This window comes from Thamnophis sirtalis, unplaced genomic scaffold (genome assembly GCF_051295495.1).
Source record: "Thamnophis sirtalis isolate CommonGarterSnake01/CBP01778 unplaced genomic scaffold, rThaSir2_p1.2 scaffold_13, whole genome shotgun sequence".
NCBI classification, from domain to species: domain Eukaryota; kingdom Metazoa; phylum Chordata; class Lepidosauria; order Squamata; family Natricidae; genus Thamnophis; species Thamnophis sirtalis.
The window spans coordinates 9,298,657-9,316,680 of record NW_028261393.1 but is presented as its reverse complement, the minus strand read 5'-3'; the positions used below and the strand labels follow the sequence as shown (position 1 = coordinate 9,316,680).

The following is an 18,024-nucleotide window of genomic DNA, read 5'->3' as shown; positions in this document are numbered from 1 at the left end:
CTACTCTTTTTTATAGGATAGACTAGAATAACAGGATTGGAAGGGACTTTGGAGGTCTTCTAGTCCAGCCCCCTGCCTAGGCAGGAAACCCTTCACCACTTCAGACAAATGGTTATCCAATCTCTTCTTTAAAACTTCCAGTGTTGGAACATTCACAACTTCTGGAGACAAGTTGTTCCACTTCTTAATTGTTCTAACACTCAGGAAATTTCTCCTTAGTTCTAAGTTGCTTCTCCCCTTGATTAGTTTCCATCCATTGCTGCTTGTCCTGCCCTCAGGTGCTTTGGGGAATAGCTTGACTGCCTCTTTTTTTGTTGCAAACCCTTAGATATCGGAACATTGATATCATGTCACCCCTAGTCCTTCTTTTCATAAGACTAGACATATCCAGTTCCAGCAACCGTTCTTGATATGTTTTAGCCTCCCAATCATCTTTGTTGCTCTTCTCTGAACTGTTTCTAGAGTCTCTAGAGTCTCAACATCTTTTTACATAGATGCACTTTTCAACACCTGAAGACTTACACAAAAATCCGTAACAACTTCCTGGTGTATAGAAATTGGGTTGCTAACCTTAAAGAATACGGTGAGCAGGTATAGAGTGAGCATATATTATATGTATGTTACACCAGGATTTCTCAAGCTCAGCAACTTTAAGATCTCTGGACTTCAACTCCCAGAATTCCGTAGCTAGTGTGGTAGCTAGAGAATTCTGGGAGTTGAAGTTGACACGTCTTAAAGTTGCTAAAGCTGAGAAACATTGTGTTAGACATTCCTCATTTCATGAAGTTGATTCTTTAAGACCACATGAGCCTCTGACCACATGGTTAAGTAGGACAAAGACACCAAATAAGGATTTAACTTTGTCCCCCTTTGTCATCACCCTGCCTACTCTTAGTCTACATATTGTTAATCTGGGTCATTTCCCTTTGCTTTTGTTCACAAGCACACATGCACAGAGTATGGACACTTGCACTCTCCTCCGGATAGGATGTAACTAGTTAGGTGCTCACAACATGTATTTTTTGCAAATAAATTTCCATAAGAGCTATAAAAATGGTCGTTGCTCAGATCACACCCACACTTTCAGAAATGCTAACACAAAATGTCTCAAGCTCCCAGACCTTAGAAATCCCACACAAACACACATTTCCATGATTTATTTTTGGTCGTGGATGGTCTTTCCTTGTGTTGGAAGCAGATTGTTTCTTTTGAAAACATTGAAGCAAATTTAAAAGCTGTTCCTTTCATTCATTTGCACCCGCAAGACATCATAGAACACAGAGTCATGGAAGTAATCTCGGAGGTCTTCTAGTCCAACTGCTGGTTCTAGGACAATTAGCCATGTCCACATGACCATGTCTGCTTCACCTCCAAACCCCCCACCCCCACTGCAGCCAACCCACCATGGGCATTCATGCTCAGCTGGCCCTCCAGCACTCCTCCCCCACACCCTCATCCCAGGTAGAGGCAACCTTGTCTTCAGCCAATTCGCAGCATGGGACATGCAGCCACATGTCCCAGCAGCCAATACATGCATAGAAGGGCAGGAATCTGCCTTTCAATTGGATGCAGTCCTACAGGCTCAGCTTCCTGAAGTGGAAACTGGAGAGGTTGTGGCGGGGTGCGTTTATTTCCCTTGGCAAAAAGTGGAGTGACACAACCCACTGCGCTTTGACTTGCTGACAAGGTGTATCAGCACCTTGCAGGTGACTGGAAAGTGGTGATGGCAGCACCAGCAACACTGAGCAGGATAGGAGCATCAGCCAGTGTCCCTGCCACTTCAATTTGGGTCTGGAGTGAGGGGGCTTCTCTTCTGGTCTTGGGGGATGGGTGCAGTGGATGGGACCAAAGAAAGCAGAGGAGCGATTCAGTGCTGCCTCCCAGAAGTTCCCCGCTGGAGCCCCTTGGCTGAACACTGCAGATGCATGGCAAGGCAGTGGGAAGGTGGAGATTTGTGGCGCTTTTGAAAGGAAGAGATTGGCTAATAATAAAGTCCTTCCAAGCACATCCAGAAATCCGGAATTTGTTTTCAACGTCAGGATCAGGCTTCCTGCGTTCTGAAGAATGTGACAAAAAAGTTTGAATCAGAAGTGGGTTCCTACCAGTTTGCACCTATTCGGTAGAACTGGTTCGTCAAATTTACCGAACTGGTTAGAAGAGGTTCCACCAGGGGACCCGGAAAGCAGGCCACACCTACAGAAGAGGTTCCAAAAATTTTTGAAACCCACCACTGGTCCTTGGATATGATTATTCTGCACTATCATGCTCATATTTATAAAACTCAGTGCCTCTGTGAAAAGTAAGGATGACTACTGCGTTTGTGGTGCAATCAGAACATTGTGTGCGTTGAAGTTGTTTTAACGCAAACCAAAGATGCCTTTTAAAAAAACAAGTCATATTCTTATGCATGCCAGTGCTGTGTGTGAGGTAATTTAAGGTGGTTCTGACAAGTGTCGTCGGCATCTTCATATCCGGTCACATGGGCGGCAAGCCACTCCCGTCTGGTCACATGGGCAGCAAGCCACTCCCACAAAGGAGGCCACATCCACAGAGTAGGTTCGAACAATTTTTGAAACCCACCACTCGTTTGCATAATTCCTGAGTGAGAAGTCATGCTGAAATTAGAGGCAACTTTCCGATCAGCTAATAAAGAAGAAAAGGAACCTGAAATGGAGCGCTCTCGAATGATCAATTTCAGCCACAATTTCATAACAAAGCCCCCAAGGAAGAGGCATGATAAATGGGAAGGAATCCCTCCTGGAACTGTCAACTGTGCTGCGCAACCTTCTCCAGCCCGGCACATTCTCTCTAACTATATACAGTAAAAATAAAATAAAAATATTAAAGGGAGTCATTCCCTCAGAGAAAAAGAGAAAGAAAGAGGAGGGGGATTTCAATCCCCCATCCCAGTGGTGGGATTCAGCCGGTTCGCACCTATTCGGGAGAACCGGTTGGTAACTTTCTAAGCAGTTCGGAGAACCGATTGTTGGAAGAAATCTCCTTTTGTTTTTTCCCACTTTACAGGGCTAATCCTGTAAGGAAGGCAGGAAGGAAACCTTCGGGTGTTGTTTCTAGCCTAATCTTTATTGCCCTGCTTACAGAAACTGCCTCTCAGTTAACCCTTATTGCATTGTCACAGCTAAGGCGAAGTGCCCATTGACGTGAGTGACGTTGAGTTGGCCTCGCCCACCCGGTCACATGACCACTGAGTCCCACCTACCCAGCTGGTCATTACAGCAGAGAACCGGCTGTTAAATTATTTGAATCCCACCACTGCCCCAACCCCACCCCACACAGGTAGAACTGGATGAAATAACATTATGAATATGAAAAACAAAAAATATGTAAAAATTGTTAAGATTCTGGAAACATTGCTGCCCTGATCAAATCAGATCTGGTTAATTCCGACAAGGAGAGAGAGGGGGGGGGATTTAGAAGAATTTATAGTCTGTTCCTGGGGTGGGATTGAAAATTTTTAGCAATCAATTCTCTGCCCGGTTGCTGGGTGGGCGTGGCCATGCGGTGTGTGACCTACTCAGCCTCACGGTGGGCGGGTGGTGGGAATTTTTGCCCTCCCCAGGCTCTGGAGGCTTTCCTTGAGCCTCTGAGAGAGTGAAAATGGCCTCCCCTGGGCCCATTTCCGGACTTCCGCAACTGAACCAGTGCGAACTGACTGAATCCCACCCCTGGTCTGGACACTGAAAAGAAGTAGAGTGTAATTCTGTTTAAAGCTGTAACGAGCCCTTTTACACCTTTTATTATAGAGAAAAGCATGTAGTTTTATAGCAGAGTTAGAACTTAATCTTCTATGAGAACCCCTAGTCCTCATTATTATTTTTTTTAAAGATGACCTTGTTTTGGGAGGAGGAAAACATGGGTGGAGGGGAGAGAAAGGGGAAGGCAGAAGAAGAGGTGATGCCTAATATTGAATGCACCAAAAACATTGTCATAAGAAGATCAAACAAAACATATTGACTAATTGTATGACAGGTCAGGATTAAGGGCTTGTGCCTCTATTACAAGAAAAATAATCTTTCTTTCAAAGAGACTAATGGATTCTTTCTGGGGATCACAACATTTGTTGCAATTTGTCAATTTGTCTCTTGAAGGCAGTTTCAACCATCCTGGGATTTCATCCTACAGTTCTAGCGGAGAAGCATATCTTCCAATAATTGATGGCAAGAACCAGAAGTGGTTTCTGCCCACAGGTAAATGTCTCATTTGGCTATTTATACTACAAGGCATAAACCAGAGGTGAAATGCTACCGGTTTGCCTGAACTGGTAGTTGAAAAATGCTTTAAAAAGTTTTTAAAAAGTTCCGATGATCATGTGGCACAGCTGATTGTCACATAGCTGATCATTGGGTGTGAAGCACATGTTTGGCATGCATGCGTGCATGAAGCGAACCAGTAGCAGACTTCAGAGCATTTCACTGCTGGCATCTACCATTTCTTTTTAGAGTCAGGAAGGGTGTCCCCATTACTCAAGAACTTTGAAGTGTCTTCAGTAATGTGAACCTGCTTCAAAATGGACCACTTCTTAAAAGTTTGGCAAAATCCTACTAAATAGCTACGCTCAACACCTCAACGGATGTGGTCAGATCCAGCCTGGGGGGCTGTCCTGAAAAATATAAGGGCCACCAGCCAGCATTGCTTCGGCCAAGTCTACCCAATGCAAAGAGGAAACATGCCAGTAATTTGGGGAATGGTGTCAATTTGGCCACACCCTACCCAGTTTTGCCACACGCACCCAGTCAGCCATGCCCAACCAGCCCCCCCCCCCGAAGTCAACCTGATGCAGCCCTCAATGAAATTGAGTTTTGAAAAGACAGGACACGCAAGCCAGCTCTTCAGAGAAGGAAATGTTTATTTTGCGCAGGTTCAGAATGAATGGCCTGAACAATGAGTGAATGTCAGGAAATTCCTTATATAGTTTATCGCTTTCAGCTGAAGCCATCTGTTAGTTTTGGAAACACCCCTCAAGATTTTGCCCTTGAGTTACAGAAAGTATGTTTACAGGATGTCATAATACATAGATCAGCCAACGGACAGACATAGCATGTATTTTGAGGAACTAACAATATGTGTCCACCAAACAGATTAACAGCCAGGCCAGCAAATAGGTTAAAATAGATGCTTCGCTTCAGCATATTTCATGTGCAGACTTCCTTCCAACCCGTGTCTAACCGCACCTTGTTCTAAAAGCAAACCTTGCAATTTCTATATGAACAGTTAAAGCTTAATATCATGAAACCCTAGTTTGGTTCAGGCTTGAGGCCTACTTTGGTTCAGCCTGCCACCTTAGTTTGACGCCCCTGGCCTAGATAGATCCTCTCTTGCAAATCATCATAAAATAAACAAAAAACATAAAAAACAAGCAAGCAATGAATGGAACATTGTGCCTCTCCTCCACTCTTTGCTCTTGTAAATACTGAAGTTCTCTTGATAATAGTGGTTTGTAAGCAATTTACACTTCACCTGGCATGCTTCAGTGAGTCCAAATCAATGAACCTATTGTCAAAAGAGGAAGCGGTTGAAACATGACTTTTGATAAGTAAAGGCCATCAGATATGGTCACCCACACCATCATGCCAGTTCAGGTCACCGATAGATAAATGAGCTTTTCAACAATCAAGAAAGCTTCTAGACCAGGGGGTCTTCAAACTTTTTGAACAGGGGGGCAATTCACGGTCCCTCACACATTTGGGGGGCTGGACCGGCTGGATGGTCATGTGACTGAATGGTCATGTGACTGAGTGGTCATGGCCAATTTAGCAGTCCATTTTGCTTTTCTCCTTGCTCAACCCAAAGAATCTATTTATGTAAGACCCTCCCCCCCACACACACACTTTCTTGCCACTTGCCTAACTTCATTACAACAGCCACTTCAGGCTCCTTAAAATAGGCCATTAAAAAAAAAAGAATAAAACAAACGGGATTTCCTTCAAAATATGCAGGGCCGGATCATATGCAGGGCCGGATTTTCCTATAGGCTAACTAGGCTTCAGCCTAGGGCCTCAAGATCAAGAGGGGCCTACATTCAAATTGTTAGCAAAATTAAAATTACACTATTCTAAAAACAGCGAACACTAAAACACTGAACCGAAAATAAGGAGAAATTCTATGCATAGGACTAATAAACAAACATAAAAATGTATTGGTTAAGATCGTTCCAGCGCCATGGCAGTTGGGGAGCCTGCCCATGTTCCCGGCACTGGCGGTCGGACGAGAGGCACGGCCGCTCCCTGTAGCCATCGATGCGGAGCCCACCAGAGGCCAGGCAGGTGAGGGCGAGGGGGTCGAGCCGGGCAGCTGAGCGCAGCAGGGGAGGCGCTGCCTTTGCTGCAGAGCAGAGCCGCCCTCCGTTGGGAGGCCAGCCATATATATTGATATATATTGATATATATCACAGTAATGAGTAAAGAGCATCCGGCGACTTCAGCTAGTCCAGAATGCGGCCGCGCAAGTGATAGTGGGCGCACCTCGGTTCGCCCACATAACACCTATCCTCCGCGAGCTGCGCTGGCTACCTGTTGATCTCCAGGTGCGCTTCAAGGTGCTACTCACCATCCATAAAGCCCTCCATGGTAGTGGGTCTGAGTACTTGAGAGACCGCCTTCTGCCGATTACCTCCCTTCGACCCATCAGATCGCACAGATTGGGCCTCCTCCGAATTCCATCTGCCAGTCAGTGCCGACTGGCGACTACGCGGAGGAGAGCCTTCTCAGTAGCAGCTCCGACCCTTTGGAACGATCTCCCCGTAGAGATTCGCACCCTCACCACCGTCCAGACCTTCCGCGCAGCCCTTAAGATCTGGCTATCCCGTCAGGCCTGGGGATAAGATTTTCATCCGCCCCACCCAAATGTTGAATGAATGTTGTGTTTTATTGTTTTATTTTATTCACATATTATTTCATGTTTTGTCTTGCACTCCTTTCCCACGAATTGTAAGCCGCCCTGAGTCCCCTCAGGGAAAAGGGCAGCCTATAAATGACAATAAAATCTACAAAAAAAAATCTAATGATGTATTTTATTGTCTCTCGTGTAATTTACAAACTTAAAAATGGAAGGTGAAAGGGCCTCATAAGTGGAATAGCCTAGGGCCTCTTTTCATCTAAATCCGGCCCTGATCATATGTTTCAGATGACCACACAATAAACTGAGAAATGCACCAATTAAGACTGCAACTAAAAACCCCAAGACTGCAAGACTTGAAACCTGTTCTTTTTCTTCCCTTTAATCCAGGGTTTGGTATTGTTTTTGCCAGACCTATATACAACTTCTGGTTTGGTGTCATTTTGGGAACTGCATTAGCTCTGTTGACAGTTACAATCATATCAGGGAACTTGTAGGCCCCTCGTCTTCATCTTGATGATGGTGTATGTATGAGATACTTTTTTGTGTTGCTTCTATACAATTTTTCAAACCAATCAGTTCAGGCCACCACATTGTTTTCCTTCAAAAGGAAGTGTTTCAGAAGAGATAATCTTCTGGTTTGCAATAGTGAGCTAACCTCTGTTAAAGAATTATAAACAGGGATCTGATGGAGGACTATGCAATTGGCTTAATTCTATTTGGGACTTTTCAGATATGGGGAGCCATATTTGAAGGGGTCCACACACCCTCTATTATAGTACAATGTTTAGGACGGCTTATGTTGCCAGCAGGAAAAAAGATTCCAAATATATATCTGCTGTAAAGTATTGGAGTACTAAATCTAGCTTCAAGTTTGGACAATCCCTAGAGCAATTCCAAATTTGTGCTGCCATTAAGTGGTCATCCGGATTTATGAAGCTTTGCTCTGTAGGCCTTACAGGAAGAAGCCCATTTGAGTACTTCTATGATGTTAGAACGTTACACAAACCTCTGCCTTTTAGCTTCAATTTGAACATGGATGATGGAATAATTGTGCATGATGCAATGGGAACCTAACATTTCCATGTAAATCAAGAAACAATGGAGGCATTGGGTTTGGGCAATGAGGCCTGCAGATTAAGATATTCAAATGTGACAATGGAGCTGAGTAAAGTCACCTAGAAGAACGACAAGGACCACAAGAGCTGAGGAGCAACAAGAAAATGTATCTCCTTTTAATCTTTGCTTTAACGTTTACGCTTTCTACGCAGCTGGTAAGGCTCAATTTTGTGGGTTGCAATAGCGTTTCAGCTGGGGTGCCTGCAGATGAAATGAGTAACCATTTTGTTGAACTTGTCTCCATATTTTAATTACATTTAATTTCTTTGTGAAGGGATTGAAAAAAAAACAGGCAGAGAGTCATTGGTTTAATCATCTGGAATTCAACCGTGCCTGTAGTTCTGAACTTAAGCTGGAATTCTGTTCTCTGCATTAGCTTTTTCAGTGTTCACCTTAGCATTGGAATCAGAGATAACCTCTTGCTGAACTTCCTGTTGGATCTGCTGAATTGAATCAATACAGAAGGTTGAAAATGCTTTTGGTTTAAAATATATTAGTAACTGTGCGAGGTATGGGAAGAGTTTGGGATAGAACATGGGTCAGAGCAAATTTCACAAGTTCATTAGTACCTTTCACGTGTGGTTTTATTAAGGAAGGAGGCATCTAAGTTCACTTGATGTTTGATGTTTACATTTGTGTCGAGTCTTATTGGATACCAAAATATCTTTACAGTGACTATTTATTACTTGGATATATCAACAAAAAGTTTGAGGAATACTTGGAAGAAAGGCTGCAGTATTGGAAGATGTAGTTACTGGCATAGGGTAACACTGATTTCCCTCATTTCCCTTATAGGAAGACAATGATAGAATGTTGGAAAGATTTTTGGTAAGTAACTCCTTTTTTATCTTATGCTCTTTCCTTGCATAATCTCAGTCCTTGATTATTTTATAGCCTGGAGGGTAAAAAGCAACCCTCATCAACCTATAGATTTTTATTTCTACACATATTCACAAAAGACCAATTTGTAGATTCTGCCATGAATTTTAGCTCTTTCATGGAGAGCCTATGGAGAGTTTTTCTTTCTCTAGTGAAATGTTTCTCTGCCTCAGAAACTTTTAAGATGTGTGGACTTCAATTCCCAGAATTCCCTAGCCAACAAAGGGAAGTTATTAGAGTTCATTACATCTTAAAGGGTGCTACTATGGGGAATTCTGGGAGTTGAAGCCCACATACATAGCTTAAAATTGCTGAGATTGAAAAACACTGGCCTAGTTGTAGTTTCTATCCCTCAGGGTTGTGACTCGGGGTTGTGTGTAATATTCCCTTCATCAGATGCAATTTTGTTGGTAAATGGATTTCCTCACTTCCTATTTCCAGGTTTATTTTACTGGGACACATTTGCAAACACAGGAGATATTTTTCAGATGATCCAAAATATTTCATAAAATCAAAGTCAAGGTTATGTAGTTAGCTACTTAATATTATTGAGATCATGCAAAACATTCATTTTGGCTACTAATTCAATCTTCTTTCAGTAGTTTGTGATATAAATAGTAAATAAATTTTAGTTAACTACAATAATAACAAGGAAATGTTAATGGATAATGTTTAATTATTTATATATATATATATATATATATATATATATATATATATATATATATGTGTGTGTGTGTGTGTGTGTGTGTGTGTGTGTGTGTGTGTGTGTGTGTGTGTGTGTGTGTGTGTGTGTGTGTTTTGTTTTTTTTTGTGCTGAAAAAAACAACAACACAAATATAACAAAGGCAACAGTAAAAATATTGGGTTTCTGTCGTGATGGACTCTTGTGACGAGCCGAAGGACAGATGGTGGAAGCAGTTAGCTTCCTCCCATAATTGGGGCTTACCAGGGGTTGTAAAAAATCTAATATATATATATATATATATTTAGTGTCACAACCCCTGGTAAGCCCCAATTATGGGAGGAAGCCAACTGCTTCCATCATCTGTCAATCGGCTCGTCACAAGAGTCCATCACGACAGAAACCCAATATTTTTACTGTTGCCTTTGTTATATTTGTGTTTTATTTGTGCTGATAAATAAATAAAGGAAGACTAGTATAGATCTATTTCAAGCTATTTAGCTCTCATCAGCTAGCCATATCCTTACTGGGATTCGAACCTGTGATGTATTGCATCTTAGGCAAACGACTTAGCCATTATGCCACAGGTCTCCTCCTTATCAGCTGAAGCCAGGGAAGAAGGTATATATTTAGTGTCACAACCCCTGGTAAGCCCCAATTATGGGAGGAAGCCAACTGCTTCCATTCTCTGTCCTTCGGTTCGTCACAAGAGACCATCCAGACAGAAACCCAATATTTTTACTGTTGCCTTTTTGTTACATTTAGGCAGATGTGTTAACCACTAAGCCACAAGGTTCTCCTCCTGTGTCACAACCTCTGGTATGCCCAAATATGGGAGGAAGTCTACTGCTTCCATTCTCTGTCTATCGGCTCATCACAAGAGACCATCCAGACAGAAACCCAATATTTTTACTGTTGCCTTTATTACATTTGTGTTGTATTTGTGCTGATAAATAAATAGGGGGTTGTGACACTAAATACATACCTATTTCCCTGGCTCATCTGATACAGGAGGAGAACCTTGTGGCTTAGTGGTTAACACATCTGCCTAAGATGTAATACAGCCCAGGTTCGAATCCCAGTAAGGGTATGGCTAGCTGATGAGAGCTAAATAGCTTGAAATAGATCTATACTAGTCTCCCTTTATTTATTTATCAGCACAAATACAACACAAATGTAACAAAGGCAACAATAAAAATATTGGGTTTCTGTCTGGATGGTCTCTTGTGACGAGCCCATAGACAGAGAAAGGAAGCAGTCTGATTCCTCCCATATTTGGATATACCAGGGGTTGTGACACTAAATACATACCTACTTCCCTGGCTCAGCTGATAAGGAGGAGAACCTTGTGGCTTAGTGGTTAACACAACTGCTTAATATGTAATACAGCACAGGTTCAATTCCCAGTAAGAGTATGGTTAGCTGATGAGAGCTAAATAGCTTGAAATAGATCTATACTAGTCTTACTTTATTTATTTATCAGCACAAATGCAACACGCACACACATATGTGTGTATCTGTATGCGTGTGTGTTGTACTAATAAAAGCAAATTGGATATAAGCTTTAAACTGTGAGTTGAGGGGAAAAAGTGGGAGTATGCTTAGATATCTTACTAACTGAATTTGTTTCAGAATATGTCATAAAGGTGTAATGTTATTGGAGGTTTATTGAAACTGAGAATAAATGTCTATAGGTGGCTGTGTCTTTAAATACAAATGATTTTAAAAAAAACGTTTAAATAATTGTAATTAAATGAGAATTGTGGTACAGTGATAGTAAAATACATAAGTTTTCTTTTTTTATTTAAAATGTACAATTCAATTTGAATGAAGTATATGTAAGGATTGTGGAAGAAACTCACGGAATGTATTTGTAACCAAACGGCACGCTTTCTACAAGATGTAACGAAAGATGGAAAAAAACCATAAAAAAGCAAAAGTTAGAATATCTCGGACATGCGACACCCAGAAAAAATGTGGCATACGACACTTAATCCTCCAAGGAAAGATTGAAGGCAAACGAGGTCCAGGCAGAGGAAGAACATCGTTGCTTCACAATCTAAGGAACTGGTTTGGACAAAACAACAGCATTTTTTTGTGTGGCTGTTAATAAAAATAGGATTGCCAACATCCAATGATGGATATGGAAGAAGAAGAAAAAGAAGAAGAGGAGGAGGAGGAGGAGGAGAAGAAGAAGAAGGGGAAGAGAAGGAGGAGGAGGAGGAGGTAGTAGTAGTAGTAGTAGTAGTAGTAGTAGTAGTAGTAGTAGTAGTAGTAGTAGTCATGTATCTTGGATGTTCTGACCTAGACATGACTGGTCCTTTCCTATTTGAAGACGGAAGGAATTCATTTTTATCCCATATGATATGGCAGAGATGTCATGGTTGGAGAAGTGATATATGTTCTCATATGAGAATAGAGATGATGCCCTTTCTTTCCCTTGTAGCGTACAATAGGTGAGGAAGGTCTAGCACAATTGATGGTAAGTAGCTCTTGACAATCTTTTTCCCTTTCCTTGTGAAATATCTTTCTTGCATGCAATCAAGAACCTCGCAATTTAGCAATTATATATACTGAGATATACCCAGGCTGAATATTTAGGAGGAGGTTATCTTGTACTTGGAGGAGGAAGAGCAGAGGAGGTAGAAAAGAGCAAGGCATGGAGAAGTAGAATAATAGTATAATAAAAGAATAAAAGAAAAATAGAATGGAGTAGATAGAATAATAATAAAAAACAATATTCCATCATAGGGATGTCTTATGTGCATAGGTGTGTAACTGAAAAGTCTACACTGGATACATAATATGGACAATGTTCTAAAAAAAGTGTTATCTCCCAAGTGCCATGTCTCTTAGAAAAGTTTCTCTTTTCTAAGCAATCATTTTGTACATTGAGGAATAGGATAGAACCGTGATCCCTTAGGTTTCTCAATTCATATTATACATCCATGACTACGAAAGAACATTGCAATGAGAAAGAGCGGAGAAATTGACCATTAATCAAATTCTATTTTTTTAATGTAACCGCTCCCTGTTAGGATAAGAAATATGTGTTTCCTAAGTGGAAGAAAACGGCAATTCATGAGTGTGATAGCTAAGATGGTGGTGATGGCATGGAGAGAAAGGACCTGGGTACCTTCTATTAGAATAGAACTTGATGTGTTTGTTTCCTTTGTAGAATTCTTTGGAGGACAGTAAACTTGACATATTAATGGTAAGTAGCTCTTTCTTCATCTTGTGCTGTTACTTCTTGCCCGTAATAAAGCATCCCTGTGTTAGGACAATACTGACCCTAAATCCAAATCCACTTTATTTGGTTGTAAGTGTGGACAACACTTTTTTTCAGAATTGAGCCTAAGGAGGTTTTTGCATTGGGCAAGAGTCGCCCGAACAATTTCTTTCTCTCCCTGTAATTTCTGTCCCTTGTTGGTGAGAGTCATCTGTTTGGTCCAAACACAGTTTTGTTGATAAGATGGTTTATTTATGAGACGTGGTGGCGCAGTGGTTAGAGTGCAGTACTGCAGGCTACTTCTGCTGCCTGCTGGCTGCCTGCAATTTGGCAGATCCCCCCAGGCTCAAGGTTGACTCCGTCTTCCATCCTTCCGAGGTGGGTAAAATGGGGACCCACATTACTCACACCTTCTCAAAGCTTGCTATCTCTGGTAGTCAAATGCAACATTTACCCAACCAAAGGCAGCTGGTGTATTCAGACAAAAACAGTCTTTCATGCTATGCCACCTTATTTTTTTGTAAGTGAGCCATGGTAGCGAAGTGGTTCGAGTGCAGTACTGCAGGCTACTTCTGCTGACTGCCAGCTGCCTGCAACTTGGCAGATCGAATCTCACCAGGCTCAAAGTTGACTTTGCCTTCCATCCATCTCAGGTGTGTAAAATGAGGACCCACATTGTTGGGCGCAATAGTCTGACTCTGTAAACCACTTAGAGAGGGCTGTACAACATTGTAAAGTGGTATATAAGTCTAAGTGCTATTGCTATTTCCTTATCTCCTTTTCAGAGTCTGTTTTATCTGGCCATGTTGTAGAAGCCAGAAAGAGGATTTTTCCAAAAGATTGAAAACGTACACCCAGAGAGATCTGTCATAACCTGCAGCAGTCATTAAGTGATCAATCATAAGTCAAGGACTACAAATATGGAATGTAGTGATTTAATGCCAGGTTCCCAAGTAGCTTGAATCCCACCAGACCTTTCTATTAACTCTTTCTATTTCTCTTTTGTCAACAAGCATTTTTGAGGCAGAAATTCAATACAAGCATGATATTCCACTGGAACGTAATACCTTTTGTTTTATTTGCAGGATTGTTTAGAACAGGAGTGTACAGATGAAAAATTCCTGGCAAGTACCTCTTTGTTCATTCTATGTTCCTACTTTGTGAAATATTCTTGCATATTTACTTGCAATGTGATGCCACTCCCATCCCTAGCAACCATCCCCATTTTCTCCAGGGCACCAAAAAAAGAAGGCACGGGTAAAAGATTGAGACATTTCTGATGAAGCAGCTGGAGACACTGCTTTACCTGTTAAAAATACATCCACCTGCACTGCTGCAAAACAGGGTACCCCAAAGTTAAGAAGAGTCTAACAACACCATCAACAACAATGGATTGTTGATTATTATTATTATTTTATTATTTATTAGTTTTGTATGCCGCCCACTCTTGGAAGACTCAGGGCGGCTTACAATAAAAAGGGAGGGGGTTGTTATCAGTAGTATAGTTACGTAAAATGCAGGTAATCCTTGCATTAAGATGGCAAGGGAGACTGAGAACTCTGTCATTAAGTAACACATTGATAAAGCACAAGGATTCGTGATCATGTCATTTAACAACAGCAATTCCACCAGTTCCTGTTGCCTTCCTTAAACAAGGGCTGCATAGGAAGGAGTTTATGTGATTGTGACTTCTGATTTCCTGATGGCTTCCCCAATGAATTTGTTTAGAGGAAGCCAGTAGGAAACATCAGAATTCATAATTTGCTGTCAACTCTGCTTGATTTGATGTAGCTTAGGGTAGCATCTCTTTTTGTGAGGCCATGATGTTTGCAATTATATCCCTTCTGGATCAACTGAAATTGTGATAGGGTGTTTATTTGTGTATCAGTGTAGATTCACACTGATTTTGTTATCCAGTAGGGGATTGAAATGTCTGCAAGCAAGCAACTAAGCTCAGTCATCATCAAGGACTCTACAGGGTGTATATTTACAATCCAGAAACTTTAACCTAGAAACTTACAACCCATGATCCGAATAACCATAGCCCATAAATTAGGATTGGCATGGCAAGCTCTAAGACACCCAACAAATTCATACCAACTGCCCAGACATTCTGGGAGTCAGGCATCACATAAATGTAATAAATTATATCATTATCATTAATGTACAAAACAATGTGAAATCACAGCTACCAGTTCTTTAGCTGGCGATGGCAATATTATTATCATAGTTGTTTGCATAGCTAACTAGATGTTTAGACTGGATCTGGCATTTTTATCCACCTGTCAAGTCATTCCCAAGAACCTGGGATAGGCAGATGCTACTCAGCACTTCAAAGGCCAACTTTCTTAACATAGGTAAAAGAGTCCCGGCAGATTTTACTTTGTTGGTCATTGCCGACTATAGGGAACAGTGCTCAACTCTGTTTAAAGGCCATCAGGATGTTTTCGGGGTCATGTGGCCAGCATGACATCATGGAGTACTGTCAGCTTTCCACTGAAATGGTACCTATTTATCTACTTACATTTGCATGCTTTTGAACTGTTAAGTTGGCAGGAGCTGTGGTAAAAACAGTTCTTCACATAACCTCACAGGAAATCATAAACAAATCCTACATATACCCTTACTGGTGTTTTTTTTCCCCTCCATTCTTATAGGAAATAATATCTAGGGTGTTAGAAATTATTAAGGGAATTAATGGCGGAAAAGCGGGATATTTATTGATTGTAAGTACATACACACTTACCTTCTCTCTTTTCCTCTATATCTTCTATGTTATCCTTGTTAGATATGATCACAGCAGCCCTCTTGAGCTTCCTCCCACCCATCAAACGAACTCTACACATTTCAGGAACAATTCCAGCAGGATGCTATAAGTTCTTGGCAACATTTAAAGGAGGGCATCGTTTGACTATTGTCAGAATTTGAAAGAGCCTGTGGCTTAGGCTTAAAAGATGTCAGGAACCCCTTAGAAGAGCTCTGCAACAATGTGGAATTATTGTGTAATAATGTACATAAGAGCCATGATGGTGCAGTGGTTAGAATGCAGTACCGCAAGGTGCTATCGATTGCTAGCAGTTTGGCAGTTCGAATCTCACCAGGCTCATGGTTGACTCAGCCGTCCATCATTCTGAGGTCAGTAAAATGAGGACCCAGATTGTTGGGGGCAAGAGGCTGATTCTGTAAACCACTTAGAGAGGGCTGTAAAGCATTGCAAAGCAATATATAGATCTAAGTGCTATTGCCAATTTAATAAAAAAATATGAAAAATTCTTTGCTCACAATAACAGCAATAAAGTCTCACAAAGCTATTAATTCAAGTGGTCTTTTAGGCTCTATCACACCATTTGTGATTAGAAAAGCACAGTTTCTATTTGGAGAGTGAAAGATATACATGAAATTGACATATGGTATCAAAGATATATGGGATGGTATAGTTATATTTAGTGGCATTTATCTTGTCTGAATAGAACTGATCTTTTTCATTTCCTTTGTAGAAAGAGTTCATCAAAAAGGGCTATCTGTACTACTTGGTAGTAAGTAACTTTGATTTTCTTCCATTTCTTTCTTTAATATTCTTCTTGTATTTGAACAGACACCTTTTTTTTTTAATTTTACTTCGCCCAGCACTTAAAGCATCTCCAGAGCCCAGAAATTACAAACCTAGAAAATGGAATCAAAACATTTAGACTTGTTTATACATTTGCTTTTTAAGCAACTTAAAACAACCCCTTTGAGCCTCTTCAGAAAACAATTAAAAACCCACCGGCTAAATTGGACTGAAGTTTCCCCCTGGCCTGAATACTAAGGAAAAATATTTTGATCTCCGACATGGATGTCCCTATGTGGACGAGGGACAAAGTGATCATGTGTGCAAGATGATGTCATGTTGCAGTTGTTGTGAGTGACATCAGCAAGTAGCAGTGGAAGGTTCCGGATTCCGTTCCAACTGGTATGCTTGGAACAGACCCGGCATCACCCAAATGCACGGGCGCAGAGTGTGCATGTGTTGTAGCTGGAAACAACGCTTCCACAAGCCTCCGCAACGCTCCATCTGCTCAACGGAGCATCGCGCAGGCGCTGCACATGCCATGCACGTGTGCTGACGGCTTTAAAGCACGATAAGGAGCTCAGGCGGGTGGGTGGGCCCCTCCGGAGCACCATACCGGAATGGTACCCAGTGCTCCGGGCAGGATCCGGTACGCCCGTACCGTGGCATACCGCCTGCAACCCACCACTGGCAAGTTGGTACTTGCAACCTTTATGCGATGACATCATGACACATATATCTTCATTTTTGCATCATCCTAAGTTGTGGACGCCCCTGCTTCATGATGTGGCGCGAGGAATTAACTTTTATGATCTATGAAATGGTAGAGATGTCGTGGTTGGAGAAGTCACATGCTGTATGCTTTAATGAGAGAACAGAGCTGATGCCCTTTGTTTCCATTGTAGATTGAAGTGCGTGAGGAAGTCATTATAAAAATATTTGTAAGTAACTCTCTGTTGACTTTCTCTCTTTTCCATGTGAAATATCTTTCTTGCATGTGATGAAGCAACCTTTTTTGGATTCCACCCTACCCCCACCAAAATTTAGTATTTGTATACAAAGCAGGGAGATATACTCATGTTATATATTTAGGAGGATAGTTATCCTGTTTTATGATGAAAGCTATGATAGTCGTTAAAAAGTATGTCTGCCTTCTTTAAACTTTGATGGATTGAGTGGGTTGAGCCGAGGTGGCGCAGTGGTTAAACGCAGCACTGCAGGCTACTTCAGCTGACTGCAGTTCTGCAGTTCGGCTGTTCAAATCTCACCGGCTCAGGGTTGACTCAGCCTTCCATCCTTCCGAGGTGGGTAAAATGAGGACCTGGATTGTTGGGGGCAATATGCTGACTCTGTAAACTGCTTAGAGAGGGCTGAAAGCCCTATGAAGCGGTATATAAGTCTAATTGCTATTGCTATTGCTATTACTATTGCTAAAATAGGGGCTTTAGCATTCAAGGTGACCTAAATCTTGTTGGGACCGTTTTTCTGACCAACAAATGCTCCAAAACTGAGCTGATATTCTTATAGCAGTTGAAAGAAGAAATGAGATGCTATTGTAGGATTTCAATAGTCCTTTTTCTTGACATGGCTACATTAAAAACCAAGCAGAACATATATAGGTGGTGACTCAAAGTGGCATAGTTAATATGCATGAGTGTATTTCAACTTATTTGGAGGAGGAAGAGTCAGAGAGTGTAGGACAAAGAG

General features: G+C 41.5%; 1 protein-coding gene across 1 annotated transcript in view; it reads left to right on the top strand.

The window, feature by feature from the left end:
• Positions 1–7,993: 7,993 nt before the first annotated feature.
• LOC148043018 (uncharacterized) overlaps positions 7,994–18,024 on the top strand; it is a 29,366-nt gene continuing 19,335 nt past the window's right edge. The window contains exons 1-8 of the mRNA XM_087728000.1: positions 7,994–8,129; positions 8,770–8,802; positions 11,985–12,020; positions 12,717–12,752; positions 13,853–13,891; positions 15,425–15,493; positions 16,265–16,303; positions 17,223–17,258. Coding sequence (XP_087584126.1) covers positions 8,079–8,129; positions 8,770–8,802; positions 11,985–12,020; positions 12,717–12,752; positions 13,853–13,891; positions 15,425–15,493; positions 16,265–16,303; positions 17,223–17,258 — 339 coding nt within the window. The 5' untranslated portion in view covers positions 7,994–8,078. The remainder of the gene's footprint in view (positions 8,130–8,769; positions 8,803–11,984; positions 12,021–12,716; positions 12,753–13,852; positions 13,892–15,424; positions 15,494–16,264; positions 16,304–17,222; positions 17,259–18,024) is intronic.